Source organism: Mus pahari, chromosome 3 (assembly GCF_900095145.1).
Source record: "Mus pahari chromosome 3, PAHARI_EIJ_v1.1, whole genome shotgun sequence".
NCBI lineage: Eukaryota > Metazoa > Chordata > Mammalia > Rodentia > Muridae > Mus > Mus pahari.
The window spans coordinates 111,136,819-111,158,728 of record NC_034592.1 but is presented as its reverse complement, the minus strand read 5'-3'; the positions used below and the strand labels follow the sequence as shown (position 1 = coordinate 111,158,728).

Genomic DNA, 21,910 nt, shown 5'->3' with positions numbered 1-21,910 from the left:
CTTGCTGACAGGAGCCTGATATAGCTGTCTCCTGAGAGGCTCCACCAGCGCCTGACAAATATAGAGATGGATGCTCTCAGTCAACCATTGGATTGAGCACAGGGTTCCCAGTGGTGGAGCTGGAGAAAGGACCCAAGGAGCTGAAGGGGTTTGTAGCTCCCATAGCAGGAACAATATGAACCAACCAGATCTCCCAGAGCTCCCTGGGACTAAACCACCAATCAAAGAGTAGACATGGAGGGGCCCATGGCTCCAGCTGCATATGTAGCGGAGGATGGCCTTGTCTGTCATCAATGGGAGACAAGCCCTTGGTCCTGTGAAGGTTATATGCCCCAGTATAGGGTAATGCCAGGACAAGGAGGTGGGAGTGGGTGAGTTGGTGAGCAGGGGGAGGAGAGGAAGGCATAGGATAGGGGGTTTTGGAGGGGAAACCAGGAAATGGGCTAACATTGGAAATGTTAATAAAGAAAGTATCTATAAAAAATTTGCTTCACTGAGGAAATAACATGCCCTCCCTAGATGACACTCATGCTGGGTACTAGTGCCAGACATGAAAGCCAGAAGTTGAGAGGAGAGCCTCAAAGGTTAGGAGGACTGCTGGTGGTGAGAGAGAAGCAGCAGAGATTATTGCCAGAAAGGTCCCTATCTTAGCACACTGTATGATTTTTTTCCTCAAGTTTCCTGCTCCCATACTAGACAAGCCATCACATTTGTCATCCCCTCAAATGAACTGCCAGTGGGGCACTCGTGCTTTGAATATGACTGACATATGGCCAAGGCTGGCAATTTCTCCATAAAAAGTCATGATGACTCAGTCAGTAGAGTGTCTGCTGTACAAGCATGAGAACCTAACTTTAGATCCCCATCACCCATGCAAAAAGCTTCATGTAGTGACATGCACCTGTGATCCCAGCCCTGGAGGGGCAAGTGGATTTCTGGAGTTTACTGACCAGCCTGTCTACCAAATCAGTGATCTCCGAATTCAGAGAAAGACCCAGTTGCCGGAAATAAGGTGGGACATGCATGAGTGGCAGGGCATAGAGGACATAGAGAAATGTAGCTGGATCTGAACTGGAAGCCCCATTTCTCCTGGCTAGCATGCCTCCTGCCTGCTGAAAGATGCTGGAAGCTGCCAGAGGAGAAAAGTCGAAGCCATAATTCTAACCTGCCATGTAAAGTACAATCCCTGGAACAATAGGGGCATGACCATTACAGGGGTAAATGACAGATACCTGAATAGATTTAATGCCACAGAAGAGAATTTATGATTGGTACTTTAAACCTGTTTAGAAATTCGTGACTAGAAGGTCATAGGCCCTGGGGTGGGGACGGGAGGACTCACTGCTGCTGTTTTCATAAATTGACATCATATAATACTATCTTCTAAATATTTACATTTATATACATAGATATATACCACCCTAAGCCTGGATCAGAGAAGTTTCTCTTTGCAGTGAAAGAGATTCATGACTGTTCTAGCTATGACTGATGAGCACGCAGCCCTAAATATTTATATCATGTATCCAGGCTCAGGGATTATCCAGAAGAGGTGGGAGAAAGAGTATAAGAGCCAAGTGTTGGAAAGAAGGGTTACAAAACGCTGTTTTCTGAGTGTGACGCACAGCAGTGGAGATCCCCTGCACTGGGCCTGAGCAAAGCTGGGCTTTTCAGCAGTCATCCATGGATGAGAAGGACTCAGAGGGTCTCCTCCTCCCTGGGGAACTATTGGCTGTTGATGGGTATTGGGGAAGAAGAAATCGTGGCCTTCAGTTGTATGCCCTCCAGGCTCCAAAGGATAGTTCTGCAACCATAGTTTTACAGGTAGCCTTGCTTAAACTCAGTGGGTCACAAAACAAAACAAAAGATTCAAAGGTAGAAAAGGGGCTTGTAGGAAAGAGGCAGAATGAACAATAAAGGAAGGGAAGCAGAAGACAGCAAGGGGAAGAGCAATTAGATGTATCATAGCCATATACAAAAGTGTCAAAAGGAAATTTAACTCATTAACAAAAGGTGAAGGCTGGGGTTGAGGAAGGCAGCCAACATCAACCACTGGCTTCTACATGTATACACATGAACAAGCACACACATGAACAAGCACACACAAACAAACACACACATGAACAAGCACACACATGAACAAGCACATGCACTCCAAAATCCTATAAGTGTCTGAAGTAAAATAACAACACACAAAAAGGTGAAAGGGGACAAGTTTTATGAACTAATCTTAAGTTCTAAGAAAAAGAGAAAATGGATACAGGACAGACACTCACTCCTTTGTTTACTCACTCCCCTCTATCTGCTAGTCCATCTGTCCACCTGTCTATCAGTGGTCACTGCTTAGTCCTTAGCCACTTTGCATGCTGCACACCCTAGTTAACCTTAGGACAGAGGGATCTGATGAAGAACTCTGCCCCAGCTCTCGCTGCCACTTGGTCCAGTCTCCACTTCTTCTTTGCAAAAGAGCACTCATGGAAACCTTTCATGAGAATAGCAGACACTGTGGAGGGTCTGCTGCATTCCCGGCCGTATGCTGACACTGTGTCTCTGTGGATACAACCCCAGGTACCTGTGGGTACCTGGGAGAGCCTACCACAGACAGCTCTGCACAGCACTGATTCATCCTTCTCTCCAGTCTAAGTCTAGTTTTCCCTCATCAATTCTTTCCTCCTATGCTCCCTCGTTTGGACTCAGGCCTATTCTGGTGTCTGTGGTTGTGCCATACCCCACCTTCACCCAGTGTGCCAGTGGCAATGCCTCAGATACAATAAGAAGTACACATTTAGCTTGCTTTTCCCCCTGGTCCTGGCACACAGCTCCTGGAGTAATGAGACAAGTAGATATTGGGTCTCTACCTCCAGTTATGGCTCATGTTTCCTAAAACCTGTGATTTCCTGAACAGTAGGGTGCTTGGAATACACTTTGTTCTAATATTTGGTCTCTGACACTAGTTCTTGACACAAATATCCTAAATCCCATGGGATTTCCTGACCATTGAAGCATCCTTTGTCTTCATGAGATAACTCTTAAATAGGCTTAGTCAGCATAAGAATGGGGTAGGGAGTGTGGAGGGATCAGTAGTCAGAAAGACCAAACCATGATTCAGAGCTTACAACTTCACCTGTACTTCCTGTTTCCTAGAATAACTAAGCCATTCCATCTAACAAGAAAACCCTTCATGATCCAGAATATTCTTAATAACCCCGCCACTTCAATCCCAATGCATCAGGGAGCCAAGGCCCAATGAATTTTAATGGAAACAAAACTACACTCAAACCAGAGCAGAGAGGATGAGCCAAAGAAGGAATGCACAATGATTGGAAGATCACAGGTGAGTGACAAGACCTTGGGTTTGAAGTATCTCTCAGAGGAACACTGTCTGAGCCAGCTTAGACTCCAACTATGCCTGACCATCCCCTTATGCACAGCCTCACACACCACTGCTTGATCCCTTCAGATCCTACCTCCCATTAGCCTCACACCACTGCCTGGTCCCTTCAGATCCTACCTCCTGTCTGTTCACCCATCCTTGCTCTAGAATCCCAAGTTCTGTTCCCAGAGGTTGCCATCCTCCTATCTGAAGAGACAGCAAGCTCCAATAGTAGAAAGCAGTCTTTTGGTTTGTTGGATCTCTAAGGGAAGTCAGAACAAGCCATTGCCCTGGCTACCTTGGAGGATCTAGCATAGGGGTACTCCAATGTCAGAGGTCACTGTTCTTCATTCACCCTTTCCCAGGGATCTCCCACAAAACATCCTGCAGGGAAGAGACACATGTGTCTTCTGGCATCTCACCATCCGGGTACACTTCTACTTAGCCACTCAGGCTTTCTGATGAGCCAGCACACAGCTCACAGGAGACGCCCCTCAGCTCTGCCAGTGGCTCTGTCCCCTTCCACTTATCTCTCCACAGGGTTCCCCAACTCCAGGGAACAACCTTCCAAAACATCCTTCCCCTTCGGTTGTCTAGAACCATCCTTGACTTTCTCTTGACCTTTTCTCTACTAAAGCTAAAAATTTTCTTCCTTCTTTTTAAATACAGATACTTTAGGTGACATTCAACCACATTCAACATCAAAATTAGGTCAAAGGACTGATAGGGGCTTGGATTTTTGTCCATCTCTTCTAGAAAGTGTCCTCTGGGAGCTGCAGGAAGTATCCTATTCAGACTGTGTGGCTGAAATGTTACATTTCTGGGGGTTATCAATATGGTGTTTCCATTTGGGCTGAACTCCAATTACTGCCACATCCAATGCCTGGCCACTGATCCACAATACCATATCCACATACCTGCACACACACACACACACACACACACACACACACACACACACCATGTTGGGTCCACTTTCTCACTGGCTTTATCTAACACAGTCTTCTTGAATCCTATTCAGGTCTCAGAACGGTGGGAGATCCTGATACAGATCCCATCCTATTATGCAAATGTTTCTCCAAACTGAAGCACTCCTTCCTGGAGAAGGAAAGTTCGTAAGACTCAGAAGCTCCAAACCTTGCCAGGCCCTGAAAGTGAACAAAAGTTACACGACTCACAAGATCCTGCTTCGAAGTTATGAAAGTAAAAGGCAAAAAAAAAAGTTGCTGGAGAAAGAAGACTTTTTTTTTTTTTTTTTTTTTTTTTTTTTTTTTTTGAGAGGGCTGCATGAAAATGTGTGGGAAACCCCAGGGATGCAACTTTCACAGAATGACACCCATACATGGGGAATTAGGTGGGTCAGGGAGGGCAGAAGAGGGATAGAGAGGAATATACCAAGACAATTAGCAAGGATTTTGTAAAGAATAAATATTACTGTGGGGCTAGGGAGATGAATTGGTGAGTAAACACTGTGAAGCATGAAGACCTGAACTCCAATCCCAGGACTCACACAAACGCCAGGCATATTAGCACACATCCGTAATCCAGTGGTGAGCTTTTCAGTGATGTGGATGCCTTTGTGCACCCATGCTCCTCTAGGCAACCTCAGCAGATTCATTCACTGGCTCACTAAGCTGGACTTGGGCAGAGCCAATTCTTTGGTCCGTTGCCTATGCCCTATCTTGGATGAACAGATCCCAGGGCAAACAACACAATACAGCTGTTCTCTGAGACCCCCTCAACCCCCAGAGACTCACACTGCACTTTCTCACCCACAATGTCCAGGCTAAGACCTGGAGCTGGAGACACTGCTGAAGCCTGTAAATGTTCTGTCACTGCCTTCTTCCCAGAGCTGAAAAGTCTTAAAGTCATTTCCTGTGTTTTACCCATGAGACTAAATTCTGGGGCAGAGCTTTGATCATCTGAATCTTCGGTGGCCATTTCCTATCCTGTCAACCACAACCTTCAAGTTCAATGACATTCACCAATGATCTTCATGATCAGTTATTGCATGCCAAGCATTTCCAAATCAGGGCTTGCAACAGCATACAAGACAATAAGCACAGGTCACAGGCTAATATTAAGTACCCAGAGGCAGTGACAGTGTCATTAAGATTCAAAGACTTGCTTTGTTCAACACATCCCACTCTCCTACACATACTGTACAAAGCACAGCCCTGCAGATCTGGTGACCACGGGCCAGGCCTGCTCATCTTAGGAGCTCACCATGCCTCCGGTGCATTCACGGCAGTCCTGTAGGCAGCTGATAGTCTCCCACGTACTGTAGGCTTTCAGCCCAGCCATCAGTGCCTGTAGCGAGCGTCTGTTGGTGAGCTCCCTTCCCTGGAAGACGTCTTCATCCAGGATGTAGCCTGCATGCCTGTAAGACAAAGCAGAGATGTGTGGTGGATGCAGTAGTGGGTCAAGCCCATGTAAAAAGAAGCATCCATGAGCTCCAGTTATTACTCAGGATCCCCTACAAAACTGTCTCCTGGTACTGCCTCTAAGCCTGCATCCACCAGTCTCTACTACATCATTGTCCCCATTCGAAGGCTCTCCTTCACTTTCTGCCCAGGTTTCCCTTTCTTTAGTCAATTCCTAAACTCCATTGCTAATACTTTCCTCCCTCTCGGCACCATGCTTATCTCTCTTCTTCTCTGTCTATGCATAGGGTCTGGGTCCACACTATTTTCAAAAAGTTTTGCATACCTTACAAGCTTGCCATTTATTTAAAGTCCTCCTCTACTGGAATTCTGCAATGGATTGTATAGTTGAGTAATGATCCCCAAAGAAGGGCATATTCCTACCTCTGTGCATGTCATCTCATATGGCAAAAGGACTTGGGAGCTGTGACTAGAGACCTGGGGTACACAGCTGGGCTAATGTGAACAGAAGTATCTGTGTACAAGAGGGAACAGGACAGAGAAGAGAAGAGGAGGGACGAGTCGGAGATGCAGCTCTAGGAAGCAAGTGGGCATTGCTGACTTTGAAGATGGAGGAGGGGCAAGACAAGTCATTAGGTGATCAGCCATTTTATCTGTAATGGTTCCAAACAGGAAATAAATGAAGTGTTCATCAATAAGCAAATACACTACTGAAGAGCACTATATTCAATACCTTAAATGGAATACTAATTGCCAGGAGAGAATAGCAGTGATTAATCAGTGCTGTAGCAAGGATGAATCTCAAATCAGAGCACTAACTGAAATAAGAAGACACAACACACGCGGTACAGTCCCACTATAAGTCAGTCTACAATGACTGGCAAAGAGAATGCCCACCATGACCTTGGGATGGGGCTGGAGGGAGGGATAGACTGCAGAAATGTGTAGGTAATTTTGGAATGCTGTTGAAAGTGTTTTGTGACTTGACAGCCTTGTATATACAGCCATCGATCTATTTAAAAGGCTTGTTTTAAATACTAAATTATTCCCCAATAATGTTGATTAGAAAAAAAAAGCCTGTGAAGTTTTATGTATACATCTTAAAGGAGGCTCATGGCTTCTTTTTCCTTGAGTAAATATGTAGCAAGGGAACGGCTGGCTAGTGTTGGTTGCAGAGGCAGGCAGATCCCTGGCTTTGCTGGTCAGACATCCTAGTTTGAATCCCCAGTAGCCATGTTAAAAAGTAAAACATAGCAAGGGCACGTGTGCCTGCCACCTCAGTGCTGGGGGCAAAGACAGCAGACCCCTGGGCCAGCCCGCCTTGCCCAAACAGTGAGCACCTTGTTTAATGGGGGCTTTGTTTCAAGTAAACGACGTGGACAGAGATAGAAGTCACCCAATGTGCCCCTCTGACACACACACACACACACACACACACACACACACACACACACACACACANGAGAGAGAGAGAGAGAGAGAGAGAGAGAGAGAGAGAGAGAGAGAGAGAGAGGATAAACTTCTACTCTGTTGAGTTATCTCAAGATGTTGAAAGAGTCAGTGCATAAGAAATCTTAAGGTGGGAGCTGGTTCACTATAAGCACTTGAGTATGCATTAGCAGTTATCTGAATTGTATCCTCACAGGTGTGGAATGGGAAGATTTCTCTAGAGAATGACTAAATCCAGCTGAAAGACACATACATGACTGTTTCTACGCACTACCTCCACCGATGGTCTGGAACCCAGCCCAAACTTCTTGAGCTGCCCATTTGGTCAGGAGTAAATAAGAAGCAGACCCAGACATTCTTTTGAGCTAGTGCACTACAAATAGGATTTTTTAAAAGCTGTTAGTTACTTTCTAAGCTGGGAGATTTCTTTCTATAGCAAATCTCACTAGATGGTTCCAAAGGGAGGTATCCATCCTCAGCTTCCCTGGCCAGGAACTTCTGAACTTCACAACATGAAATCTATGCTTCACAGACTATCAGGATGGTTTAAATACAAAACTCTAACCAATGCCTTGGCCAAATGTGATGTCACTGAACAAGGTAACTTTATCCGCTGAGTTGAATTTAACCTATGCAGAGCCAGGCACTTTGAGATATGAAGACACCAAATTAATGGCCCACAACTTCTCTGCTCACACAAGTCAGGTCCTCAACCAAGATTAACTGTGCAGGCTTGGAAGAGCTTAGTCTAAGAGGATGAAAGCAAGAGTGGGGGTGGGGGGAAAGGGTGGATGCCGCAGGTGCTGATGGGAGGGACCTGGTAGGAGGCCTGTGAGGCCAGGGATGGAGCTGGGAGTCCAGTAGTAGACCCAACAGAGGAGAGGCACGGACAAGAGGACAGGGTGTGCCAGAGAGAAGGCATTCCAAGGCCACGCAAAGGAGCTTTAGCTTCTCTAGAACCGAAGATAACTTGACAGTCCCATTGAGAACAGAAGATAACTTGACAGTCCCATTGAGAACAGAAGATAACTTGACAGTCCCATTGAGAACTCAGACTTTGTTTCACGCGAGAGGCTGCTGGTGATAAAGTTGAAGAAGTACAGGTTGAAGGTGGATGGTAAGAGAGACGAGCTAAGGAGGGTCAGTGGAGATGACAGGGAAAGCAAACCCAACCATTAGGAGGTGGGAATTGGCAGAATAGGGGAAGAGGAAGTTTGAAGACAGTGTACCATATTTTCTCTATTCTCCAGTTGATATATAATAAGGTTGACTCCATAACTATGAATAATTCTGAAATAAATAAAACACAATACTCAGATAAAAAAGAGGAAAGTTTGAGGAATCTTGAGGATAATGACCACAGCACTCAAATTTACTGAGCACCCAGGACTTTATTCTGAGCAGATCCAAATCTTCACCCATTCGATCTTTACTAAAAGCTCCTAAGTCCGGAGCCCTTTTACTCCTGACGATTACTATTTTGTATATGGAGAAACTGAGACAGATTTCTAAGTCACACAAGTAGCAAATTGTGGGATCAGGCTACCTAACCCAAGAAAACCCCACCCCTCCTGACTTCTGCTGCCTGCCTTTCCACGGTGAAGTCACAAGACTCTGGAGGAGAGGCAGGGCCAGTTGGCCCTGGCTGCAGAGCCCTTTCTCCTGCTTACTGATTCCAGGCTTGTAGACCTAAAGACCTGGCCCACCCCCCTGTTTGAGCGGAATCCAAAGCTCTGAGTATCTCACCAGTCAAGCCTCAAGTTTCCCAGGCTTGAAACCTGAAGCCAACAGACAAGCAGCACGCATTCAAGGAAGTTGGAAGACAAATCCCATGGCTAGGGTTGATAACCTTTGTGGAGAAGGAAAATGAAAAGTGGGAGGCGGGGGGGGGGGGGGAGAAGCCAGCATCAATTTTGGCCATGCTGCCATGAACTGGTATGTGCTACTTCCTTAGAAGCTGAAGGAAGGGGAGCCCCAAGGCTGACCTCTGACCTCCTCATATGCACAGCATACATGTGCTCACACTCACACAACAAACAAGCAACAGTCAAGAATTTAGAAGCCCACAGAGCAACTGGATTGGTGATGTGTTCGACAGCACAGTACCACACCTGACACACAATAACAGTTCTGTGATTGGGTATTAATTTGTGTCAATCACCTGTCATTTCCCACCTTGAATCCTAAAGCTAGAACCGTGGCCTGTCTCTACTGGAGCAAACCAAATCAAGCTACAGGAATAGAAATCAGAATGAATGCTGTCTCAGCTACAGTGGTGAAGTGGGGTTCAACTTCAAGGAACCCAGGGAACTTCCTGGGTGATGAAAATGGTTTATACTTAGAGTGTTTGCTACACAACAGTTTGTATTTGGCCAGACTCACTAAACTCTACACTACAATTTGTGCATTTTACTTTACCTAAACTCAGAAAGAAATAGCTTAGTGGTACAGCACTAGCCCAGCAGGCCCAGCAGCTTATAGTCTACTCCTGTATGCTGGTTAGTTTTTGTCAGCTTGATACAAAATAGTCAGCTGGGAAGAGAGATTGCCTTCATCCAATTGGCCTGTAAGCCAGTCTCTCCGCCATTTTCTTGATTGATGCTTGATGTAGGAGGGCCTAACCTACTGTGAGTGGCACCACTACTCAGCAAGTGATTCCGGGTTGTATAAGAATGAAAGCTGAGTGAATCAGGGGAAGGGAGCAAGCCAGTAAGCAGTGTTCCTCCATCGTTTCTGCCTTGATTTACCTCAACGATGGATTAGTATACAGACATGTGAGTCAGATGAAACTTTTCCTCCCATTTTTTCCTCCCTTTTGGTTACTGGTTTCTCACAGCAACAGTAGCATGCTAGGACGCCCCAGGACTGGGAGGAAATGTTCAAAACTATTAAGTAACAGATGCTGGGCATGAGTGATTTATGTTTTTCTCAGGTAGCTTGGACTAAAGCAGTGATTTTTTTTTCGTTCTCAGTACTCCCTGAAATGGACTCCTGGACTTTCACTCCCCTCCTTGTGTTGTAAGAAGACCCCAGGCAGGCCCAAGGACACTGGCACCCCACAGGTCAGTAGTATATCAGACATGGCAAGGTCTCTCGTGGCCATCTTCTTATAACACTTGCTTGTTCATCAGTGTGTAAATTTTCCAACAAGCATGGGCTGGAAGGTACCCAGCCGCTGACTGAAGCAACCCCATTGAGAAGCAGAGTTTGCACATTAGAGAAAAAAAAAAGAACACAGAAGAAAGGTCTAAAGTTTGATGTTCTCTCCCAGCTCACATCCTCATGGGCTCTGTGATCTTAGGCAGACCTCGAAGTTTCTTGTCTTTAGGATGTAGGAATGACAGTGACACAAAACACACAACCCTGCCCTGCCCCAGGGCTAGGAGACGAAGCATCCAAAGGCATCATTAAAAGCCTGTGGCGAGGCCTCTGGAAGTGGCTCAGCAGTTGAGAGCATTTGCTGCTCTTTCAGAGGACCCAGGTTTGTTTCCAGTACCCATATAATGGCTCAGAATATCTGTAACCCAGTTTCAGTGTATCAGATGCCCTCTTCAGTCCCCGCTCGGTTACCAGGCATACATGTGGTGCACATACTTACATTTAGGTAAAACAGTCATACACATAAAATAAATAAATCTAAAGCAAAAATGCTCCAAAGCCTGTAGTTTCCACGAGCATGCATGTGCACTTACACTGCTATAACCATGACTGTCCAGCACCCTGCTTCTGCCTCGACAGACACTCAGTACACACACCCTGACCTAGTCTTCAGAGCTTTATTGTCCAGAAGGTGAAGGTATTTTAACTGTTCAAATCTGTTACTTGTTTCTGTTTTATTTTAATCATTTTTGTTTGTTTGTTTGTTTTATGTGTCCTACTGTTTTGCCTACATTCATATCTGTGCACCATAAGAGACCAGAAGAGAGTACTAGATCCTCCCAAATGGTATTCAATAGACTATGTTATAGACTATGAGACTTTTGAGGTTGGACTAAAGGTATTTTGCATTATGCTATGGCTAAGTATGGCCCCCATAGACTCATATGTTTGAAAGAGCCTATGGGGGTCATAGAGTGGCATGTGGTAGTTTGTATATGCTTGGCCCAGGGAGTGACACTATTAGGAGGTGTGGCCTTATTGAAGTAGGTATGGCCTTGCTGGAGGAAGTCTGTCACTGTGGGAGTGGGCTTTGAGACCCTCCTCTTAGCCATGTGGGAAACAGTCTTCTATCTGCCTTGGATAAAGATGTAGAACTCTCAGCTCCTCCAGCCCCATGTGTGCCTGGATACTGCCATGCTCCCACCTTGTTGAGAATGGACTAAACCCGTAAGCCAGCCCCAATTAAATGTTGTCCTTTATAAGAGTTGCCTTGGTCACAGTACCTGTTCACAGCAGTAAAACCCTAAGAGTATACTTAGCTCATGATGGTTATGAGCTGCCATGTGAGTGGTGGGAATCAAGCTCATATCCTCTGAAAGATCAGTCATGCTCTTCACTGCCGCACCATGAGTACAGCTCCTACCTGGTAGTTGCAATACCTACGAATTCTTGGTGGATTCCACTCATCTGGATACTCAGTTAAGTTTTGGGTTTTGCCTTGAACCTGGGATCAGGTTCTCCCACCCCACCAAGGCCCTTTCCTGCTCATAGTTAGAAAATGAGCCTTGTGTCCCATCCCCCTTCCTGGGGGAGAAGCACCCCCAGAGCCATCTTACCTGCTTGTGAAGGTCAGGGCCAGGGCTGTGGCCAGGTGAGACATCAGCCTGAGTGACTGCATTTGGTGCTCAATGATCTTCACCTCTTCTTTGTCCTTGGGCCCAAACTGCCTTCGGCTAGAGAGAATCAAAAACAAAAACAAAAACTTTTACCAAAATGTGGTAGATGACTTCATTTTCATGGATGTAAGTAGCAGCTAGCCATTGGTATTTCAAATGCTGCAGGCTATAAAAACCCAAGTCTCCTAAAATGTGTTTAAGACAGCCCACCTTTCTGAGGAAAACCCAACAGAAAGATTTTTTAGCTCGCCTAAAAATTAACCTTTCCACTGTGGAATACGTGTAAGGCACCATATCTACCTAATGCATGGAGTAATTTGTACTCCTTAGCATTTACATGACACCCTATAGCTGCAAGTGCCCCGTGATCATTAATTATTCAGCTTGTGACATAATTAATAGGACAGGAGCTGTAGCCTAGAACATATTTCAAAAGGACATTTGCAACAAGGAGGGTGGTGGTGGCCTCCACGCTCTTGTCAATTTGCAGGTGGATCATTACTCCCAGCGCTCCCGAGCCCCCCCCCCCCCAGTTCTGCATGGAACCATATTCTCCACATCCTGAAGATCCTGTGCCTTGTACCCACAGCTGCAGGGCACTCAGAGGCAGATACATCTCACATCTTTCCTCAGAGCAATCTAGAAGACAGGTGGGACTGTCCCTGCAGCAATGCTCATGGGCAAACCTTGCCACAGAGTGTGGCCTAAAGCCACAGATGGCAAGCAACCCAGAGGTGACACAAGCTTGCCCCCATTAGTCCCTGACTCTGGAACTGGTGACATTCTATCTTTAAACAGCCATAAGCTTAGTTTTGATTTTTTAAAAACAATGTTTTAAATAGACATTGTCATGTTGTGCATACATGCATGCACACACACACACACACACACACACACACACATACATGTGTGCACACAGTGTTCATTATCAAACACACAAAGCAAACATGTTATGGACACTATTGAGTTAAGGATACTCTTAGAGTTTTACTGTTATGAACAAAAACCATGACCCAGGCAACAGGTAACTCTTATAAAGGAAAATATGTAATTGGGGCTGGCTTACAGGTTCAGAGGTTCAGTCCATTATCATCAAAGTGAGAGCATGGCAACATCCAGGCACACATGGGGCTGGAGGAGTCGAGAGTTCTACATCTCCATCCAAGGCAGATAGGAGACTGTTTCCCTCATGGCTAGGAAGAGGGTCTAAAAGCCCACCCCCACAGTAACACACTTCCTCCAACAAGGCCACAGCTACTCCAAAAAGGCTGCACCTACTCCAACAAGGCTACACCTTCTAATAGGGCCACTCCCTGGGCCAAGCATATTCAAACCACCACATTCCATTCCCTGGCTCTCATAGACTTGTTCAAANACATGAGTCTATGGGGGCCAAACCTAGCCATAGCATAATGCAAAATACCTTTAATCTAACCTCAAAAGTCCCATAGTCTACAACAGTCTCAATAATATTAAAAATCCAAAGTTCAAAGTCTCCAATGAGACTCATCCAATCACTTAACTATAATCCCTTATAAAATCAAAAATCAAAAAGCAGATCACAAACTTCCAACATCACAGGATATACGTTACCATTCCAGAACATCATGGTAAGGAAATCCTGGACCAAAGCAAGATGAAAAAGCAGCTAAGCAAACTCCAAACTCTGCATCTCCATGTCTGATGTCCAACTCCTTTCATCTTTGCTGACTGCATCAAACTTCTTTCTCTTGGGCTGGTTCCACTCTCTGTTGGCAGATTTCCTTATCAGGTATCTGGCATCTCTAACACCTTGGGTTTCCAAGGCAACTTCAACTTCACAGCCTCTTGTTCCAGTGTCTTGAGATCTGCACACAATCTTCTGGATTCTCAAAAGGGTTTGGGTCACTTCTCCAGCTCTGCCCTCTGTAGCACTCTAGGCTCTGGTTCCATTCTACTGCTGCTACTGTTCTTGGTGGTCATCCAGTGGTACTAGCATCTTCAATACACTGGGATCTTCTGCTTCAATTAGCCTTTACCAATAGCCTCTCATAGACTCCCTTCATGGTGCCAAGCCTCAACTCCTTTGCATGACCCCTTCAGTCCTGGGCTATCGACTGCAACTGAGGTTGCACCTTCACCAATGGCCTCTCCCAGTGCCAAGCCCCAGCTGCTCTCCATGACCCCTTCATGCCTTCAAAATCAGTGCCACCTAGATGACTTTTACACATTACCAAGTACAGCTGCAGCATGAGGTACAACCTTGACTATCTCTGGAACACAGCTTCTTTGTGCTCTTAGAAAATACTTGCCAGAAGATTTCACCTCAGTAATGCTGGTCTCTTCTTAATCACCACTANTTTCTTAGCTCCAACTAACCAGCATCAATTGTCCCAGTAGTCCCTTCTATTCTGGACTCTAAAGCCAGAGCCACGTGGCCAAAGCTACCGAGTTCTACTGCTTGCTGGGACTGGAACATGGCCTTGTTCTATTACATTATCACCAGCTTTCTGTTTTCCAGTGGTTTCCTTCACTGCCCAAGCTTGGCTGTCTTGGAACTTGCTCTGTAGAGTAACCTTGAACTCAGAGATCTACTTGGCTCTGTCTCTGAAATGCTAGGATTAAATGGGTACACCCTGGATTTAAGCTTTATTCCCCCTGAATTTGCTCTGTACCAAGCTGGTCTTGAACTCAGAGATCTGCTCGCCTCTATTTCCTGGGGTTAAAGGCTTGTACACCTAGACCTAAATTTAGCTGGGTGAATTGTTACCCCAAGATCACTACTCCCTTTATCTGTTTATCTCTTTAAACATAGGATTCAGCTCCATTGCACTTCTTGGTGCCCTTTTAATCTTTGAGCAAACATTTTAAATTTTTTCTTTTTAAGTTTATATGCTTGATCAGAGTGCTCCTCATAAGACTAAACCAGAGAACAAAGTGTCTGTGGGCTTTTTTGAGACTTCCTTTGTCAATGCAATTAGTATAAATCTCTTTACCTCAGCCTCAGGGAGACTCTGCAGACAGACAAGGGCAAACGGCAGCCACACTCGTCCCCAAAACACCACGGAGACAGTCTCTAGGCCACACACTAAAATTCTTCTCCACTGAAACCTCTTCAACCAGGTCTGTTCAGTTCAAATCACTCTCAGCAACAAAGTCTTCCATATCCCTACTAGGGTGGCCCATTATGCCCCGCTGAAAGCAACCCACTGGTTTTGAAATCTGAAGTTCCCAAATCCACATTCTTCCAATCAAAACTGTGGTCGAGCCTATCACAACAATACCCCAGGCCCTGGCACCAGCTTCTGTCTTAGGGTTTTACTGCTGTGAACAGACACCACGACCAAAGCAACTCTTATAAATGACAGCATTTAATTGGAGCCGCTTACAGGTTCAGCGATTCAGTCAAGGTGGAAGCATGACAGACAGCATCCAGGCAGGCTTGGGAATGGAGGAGCTGAGAGCTCTAGATCTTGATCCAAGGCAGATAGGAGAAGACTGTCTCCCAAGTGGCTAGGAGGAGGGTCTCAAAGCCCACCCCCAAAGTGATACACTTCCTCCTACAAGGCCATGCTTACTCCAACAAGGCCACACCCCCTAATAGTGCCACTCCCTGGCCAAGCACATTCAAACCACCAAGTTTTCATGTTTGACACAGACTTTCTTCAACATAATCTTCTATTTCAGTATATTTTCATTTGTAATAAAAAGAAAGGTACCCTGATCATTTTAGTGCATAAGGCATCTAGGAGTGACAATCTGGCCGTGTCACGCAGGTGGGAGGGGATGAGACAAAGGAAACCAGGCACACACAGGAGCGGCTGCTACAGCAGAGTGAGCAGGCTTCCCTAGGCAGTTTGACCACTCCACATGGTTGTCGCTGGAACACCATCATCTCCACCCTTGGCCCATGCTCTTTCTCCCATATCATCTTTAACCAACCACAGTAGGGTGTGGTTTCAAATGAGAGGTTGAACAGCGTGCGAGGCGACCTCTCAGCTTCTGCTGGGTCATAATGAGACCAAAAACAGAAAGGAAAAAAAAAATCAAATTTCCAATAATGCTGTCATCATAATGTTAGGTTATCACTACGGACAAAATTGTGTCCCCACAAAATTCATACATTGAAGCCCTAATTCCCCAGTCGCTATTCAGAGATAGGGCTTTTAGGAAGTAATTAAGGTTAAATGAAGTCATAAGGGTGGAGTGATAATCTGATTTACCCACTAAACACTCCCTCAGCTCCATGTGTTGGAGGAAGGTCAGGTGAGGGCACTCACAAAGACAGGTCAGGGAGACAAACCACACATACACCAAATCTGGTTCTTGGAACATGGCGTTGCAGCCTCCAGAACCACAAGACGTAAGTGTCTGCTGTTTAAGCCAATTGTGCTTTGTCACAGCAGCATAAATGGTCTCATGTAGTTGCCTAAAATGTTCGATTTGCCCCCACTCTCTTGAGTTTTAGTTTTTTGTTTTTTTTTTTTAAAGATTTATTTATTTATCATATGTAAGTACACTGTAGCTGTCTTCAGACACTCTAGAAGAGGGAGTCAGATCTTGTTACGGATGGTTATGAGCCACCATGTGGTTGCTGGGATTTGAACTCCGGACCTTCGGGAGAGCAGTCAGGTGCTCTTACCCACTGAGCCATCTCACCAGCCCCCTTGAGTTTTAGTTTTAATTTTTATAATTATGTTATAGTTGCATTTATAATTATTGAAGCCAAAATTTAATCAACACTTGCATGGCTATATACAGACCACTCCTCTGGGACACAGCTATGTCTGACCTTTGCCATCCACAAAGTAGGTTCTGGGAATCTACAATGTTCAAGGTCAAGTCCCAGACACAGAGCTCATAGCCCAGACCACAGAGAAGACCCAAGGAGGTCAGCCCAGCCTTCTGTCCCTGTCAATCACCAGTATTTCAGCAAGGATTTCCAAAATACCATTTCAGAGAATTTTACTCACACAGAGACCACAAAGAAAATCATCAATAGGGGCTAAAGAAATGGCTCAGCGGCTAAGAGTACTGACTGCTCTTCTGAAGGTACTGAGTTCAAATTCCAGCAACCACATGGTGGCTCACAGCCATCTCTCCAGCTACAGTGTACTCTTATACATAAAATAAATAAATATTTTTTAAAAAAGAAAATCATCAATAATAATACATTTTCTATCTTGATTAAAAATGATAACCACATTTTTTTCAGGTGCTTCAACATCCTTAATCATCAGAGAAATGCAAATCAAAACAACCCTGAGATTCCACCTCATACCAGTCAGAATGGCTAAGATCAAAAATTCAGGTGACAGTAGATGCTGGTGAGGATGTGGAGAAAGAGAAACACTCCTCCATTGTTGGTGGGATTGCAAGCTGGTACAACCACTCTGGAAATCAGTCTGGTGGTTCCTCAGAAAATTGGATATAGTACTACTGGAAGATCCAGAAATTCCTCTCCTGGGCATATACCCAGAAGATGTTCCAACTTGTAATAAGGACACATACTCCACTATGTTCATAGCAGAATATGTTCCCTATGTTCCCTCAGAATAATGGATACAGAATAATGGATACAGAAAATGTGGTACATTTACACAATGGAGTACTACTTAGCTATTAAAAACAATGAATTCATGAAAATTTTAGGCAAATGGATGCCTCTGGAGGATATTATTCTGAGTGAGGTAACAAAATCACAAAAGATCACATATGATATGCACTCACTGATAAGTGGATATTAGCCCAGAAAATTAAACTATCCAAGATACAATTTGCAAAACACATGAAACTCAGGAAGAAGGAAAACCAAAGTGTGGATACTTTGCTCCTTCTTAGAATGGGGAACAAAATACCCATGGAAGGAGTTACAGAGACAAAGTTTGGAGCTGAGATGGAAGGAAGGACCACCCAGAGACTGCCCCATCTGAGGATCCATCCCATATAAAACCACCAAACCCAGACACTATTGCATATGCCAAAAAGATTTTGCAGACAGGACCCTGATATAGCTATCCCTTGTGAGGCTATACCAGTGCCTGGCAAATACAGAAGTGGATGCTCACAGTTTTCTATTGGCTGGAACAGAGGGACCCTAATGAAGGAGCTAGAGAGAGTACCCAAGGAGCTAAAGGGGTCTGCAACCCTATAGGAGGAACAACAATATGAACTAATGAGTACACCGCCACCCCCCCCCCAGAGTTGTGTCTCTAGTTGCATATGTAGCAGAGGATGGCCTAGTCAGCCATCAATGGGAAGAGAGGCCCTTGCTCTTGCAAAGATCATATGCCCCAGTACAGAGGAATGCCAGGGTCGGGAAGCAGGAGTGGGTGGGTTGGGGAGCAGGTCAGGGGGAGGCAGGGGTATATGGGGCTTTGGGGATAGCATTTGAAACGTAAATGATGAAAATATCTAATAAAAAAATGATAACCACAGCCGGGCAGTGGTAGCACACGCTTTTAATCCCAGCACTTGGGAGGCAGAGACAGACAAATTTCTGAGTTCAAAGCCAGCCTGTCTAGAGAGTGAGTTCCAGGACAGCCAGAGCTATACAGAGGAACCCTGTCTCGAAAAAAAAATTAATAATAATAATAATAATAATAATAATAATAATAATAATAATCACACAATTTTAAATAGTATTCTATAGAAATTACTGTTTCTCCATGCAAGTGTTTATTTTGGCACAGCATAATATTGAAGGAACCTTCACAGCAGATATACAATATTGAATGAATAGGTTTTTCAAATGAAGACATGAAGGCAACCATGGCAGGGTGGTCTGATGAAGACCTTGGGAACATTCTGGATGCTAGATCAGGGTGGTGGGTAATAGTGTTTATCAGCTTGGCAGGATCTCCTGGGAGTCAAGCTGCTGGGCACATCTGTGAGGGATTATCTAGATCAGGTTTGCTGAGGTGGGCACCCCAAATGTGGGCAGCACCATTCCATGGGCACAGAAAAGAGAAAGATAGAGAAGTATTTACCACTCTCTGCTTCCAATACTGCAGAAACAGTGTAACCAGCTTCCTTAAGCTAGGCCAGCACTTGGACTGTGAGCTAAAATAAACCCTTCCAGGGAGGCCCCAGGAAGGATGGGTGACTCTAGATGACACTCCTAGAAGTGTGGGATACGGTGCCTGAAGTGGTCACTGGGTACAGCTGGTCAGAATTTCCAGCAGAGAGATAAAGACAGGAACCCATCCATAAACCTTCCACCCAATATGTGTCCTGCCTACAAGATATGGAGGGAAAAGAATGAAATGGAGAGTGAGGGAATGACTAACCAATGACTGGCCCAAATTGAGACACATTCCATGGGCAAGAACTGGTTCCTGATACTATTAAGGATACCTAATATTAAATGCTTGCAGACAGGAGCCTAGTATAACTGTCCTCTGAGAGGCTCCACTCTGCAGCCCATGGAAACAGATACAGAGACCCAAAGCTAAACATTAGATGGAGGTCAGGGAGACTTGTGGAAGAGTTAGGAGTAGGATTGAGGGACCCAAAGAGGATAGGGACTCCACAGGAAGACCAACAGAGTCAACTAACCTGGACCCTTGGGGCCTCCTGGAGACTGACCCAAGCATGGGCTGAACCTAGCCCCTCTACCCCAGCATATATGTAGCAGATGGGCAGCTTGGTCTTCACGTAGGTCAACAACTGGAGCAGGGACTGTCCCTAAACCCGTTGTCTGCCTATGGATCCATTCCCCTAACTATGCTGCCTTGTCTGGTCTCAGTGGATGAAGATGGGCCTAGACCTGCAGTGACTTGCAGTGCAAGGGTGGGCGATACCCAAGGGGGAGAAGGGGGATGGGAGAAGGAGCTGGGTGAGGGGGAACTGGGAGGAGAGGGGAGTGGATATTGGGATATAAAGTGAATAAACAAATACATTGATGAGAAAAAAAATCCTTCCTTAAGTTGTTTTTTTTTTTCAGGGTGTTTTATCACAGCTAACAGAAAATGAAACTAATATAATCAGTGAGCATAATTTGTAATGATCCCGTTTCCTCTTTGACCCTTTCTGGGTCCAATCATAATAATAGTTACAGGCCAGAGAGACCACCAAGAGTCCACATGGCAGGGTTCAGTGTACATCTTATCATGTGACATGGAGGTCAGCTAATTCACTTCAGGACTGCTGGTTGATTTCATAAATTTGAGAGATTTCACAAGAATATATATGTCCTCCCACCCTTCCTTGTAAAGCACTTATATCCACTCTCATGCTGGGATACACTGGGGCTTATGCCCACCAAACGCCTTGCTCAGGGCATAGATATCTCTGCATGCTAAGCCTCCAGAATCTACCCACTCACTGAGTTTACTGATGGCTTGGGAGGCACTGGTTTTCTAGCCCCATTGTCTTAGCCAAAGTTCTATTCCTGTGAAGAGATGCCATGACTCTAATAAAAGAAAGCACTTAATTGGTAATTATCACTACCTCCTAACCTATTGATTAGTCTGCGATTCATAGCCACACATAGATATTTAAAATATAGTAGCCAGATGACTGGGAATTTAACTCAAATGCTTCTGACATCCAAGAGTCCACTTGAGCTTTGCTTGAATTCTCAATGATGTTTCACACATTTTCCCCACCCAGGGCCTCTGTCCATCCATGCAGGGCTCACTGCCTCCACTAGCCTCAAGCCCAGCTACCATATATCTAACTGGACTCACTTGTGGTTCAGCCACGTATTCTGTGGTGCTTTAAATAGGTATGGCCCCAGAGACTCGTGTGTTGGAATGCTTGGCCATAGGGATTGGCACTATTAGGAGGTGCGGTCTTGTTGGAGAAAATCTTACCTTGGCAGAGTATGTCACTGCAGGGGCCACCTATGCCCAGTATGAAAGACAGTCCCCTTCTGCAGCCAGCAGAACAAGACCTCAACTCTTTCTCCAGCACCATGTCTGCCTGGATGCTGCCATGCTTCCCATCATGACGATAATGGACTAAAGCTCTGAAACTGTAAGCCAGCCCCAATTAAATGTTTTCCTTTATAATAGTTCCCATGGTCATGCTGTCTGTTCACAGCCATAAAACCTGAAGACAGAAGATGGTGCCAGGGACCGGAGTATTGCTGATAGGCCTGACCATGGTTTTGTTTGGAGGAACGTGGATTTGGGGATTTTGATTTAGTAAGCCAGTGGAATGCTTTAAGTGCATTTGAACTGTGGGCGGCCTGGCTCAAGAGGCTTCAGAGGAGAAGACTGGTAGTACACACATTTAATCTCAGCCCTAGGATGCAGAGGCAAGCTCATCTCCGAGATCAAGGTCAGCTTAATCTACAGAAAAGGAAAGCATCGAAACCAGGAAGCTAGTGACGAAGTCATTGAACAAGGGGGCCTTTCTGCAGACCCAGCAAAAAGCAGAGCTTGTCAGCTTCTTCCACATGGTTCTGTCTTTAGAGTCAAGGATAGAAGAAAAGGGCTGTAGAAGTCCCCAGCCCCCAGACTGAGGAAAGTCGCTGAGGCCAAGTGTATGTATTGGCAGGGGTGTCCCTTCAAGAGGCCATTGTGCCGAGCAATAAAGGTGAAGTCTGGACTGCCTTTGGGACCCCAAGAGGTGCACCAGAGCCATGGTATACCTGCCAAGGAAGCCTGCTAACAGGAAGTGGAACCAGCCTAAGAAAAAGAAATGTGTTGCTGTCAACGAAGCTGAAAGGAGTTGGAGATCTGATGTAGAGGTTGGCGTTTGTCCAGCTCATTTTGGTCTTGCTTTGGTCCAGTAGTTCCTTTCTATGCTCTCTTCCATACATTTTGAAACAGTAATGTATATCCTGTGCGATTGTATGTTGGAAGTATGTGATCTGGTAAAGTGTGCAATTGTGATTTTAAACAGGATTGCAGCTAAGAGATTGCATGAATCTCAGAATAGGCTTTGAACTTGGGAGTTTTAAACATTGTTGAGACTGTGATAGGCTATGGGGACTTTTGAAGATA

At 45.2% G+C, this 21,910-nt stretch overlaps 1 protein-coding gene across 1 annotated transcript in view; it reads right to left on the bottom strand.

The window, feature by feature from the left end:
- Positions 1 to 21,910, bottom strand: part of Acoxl (acyl-CoA oxidase like) — a 275,388-nt gene that overhangs the window by 146,087 nt on the left and 107,391 nt on the right. Inside the window, exons 10-11 of the mRNA XM_021192778.1 lie at positions 11,919 to 12,035; positions 5,597 to 5,750 (exon numbers count right to left, since the gene is read on the bottom strand). Of these exons, the coding sequence (XP_021048437.1) occupies positions 5,597 to 5,750; positions 11,919 to 12,035 (271 nt within the window). The remainder of the gene's footprint in view (positions 1 to 5,596; positions 5,751 to 11,918; positions 12,036 to 21,910) is intronic.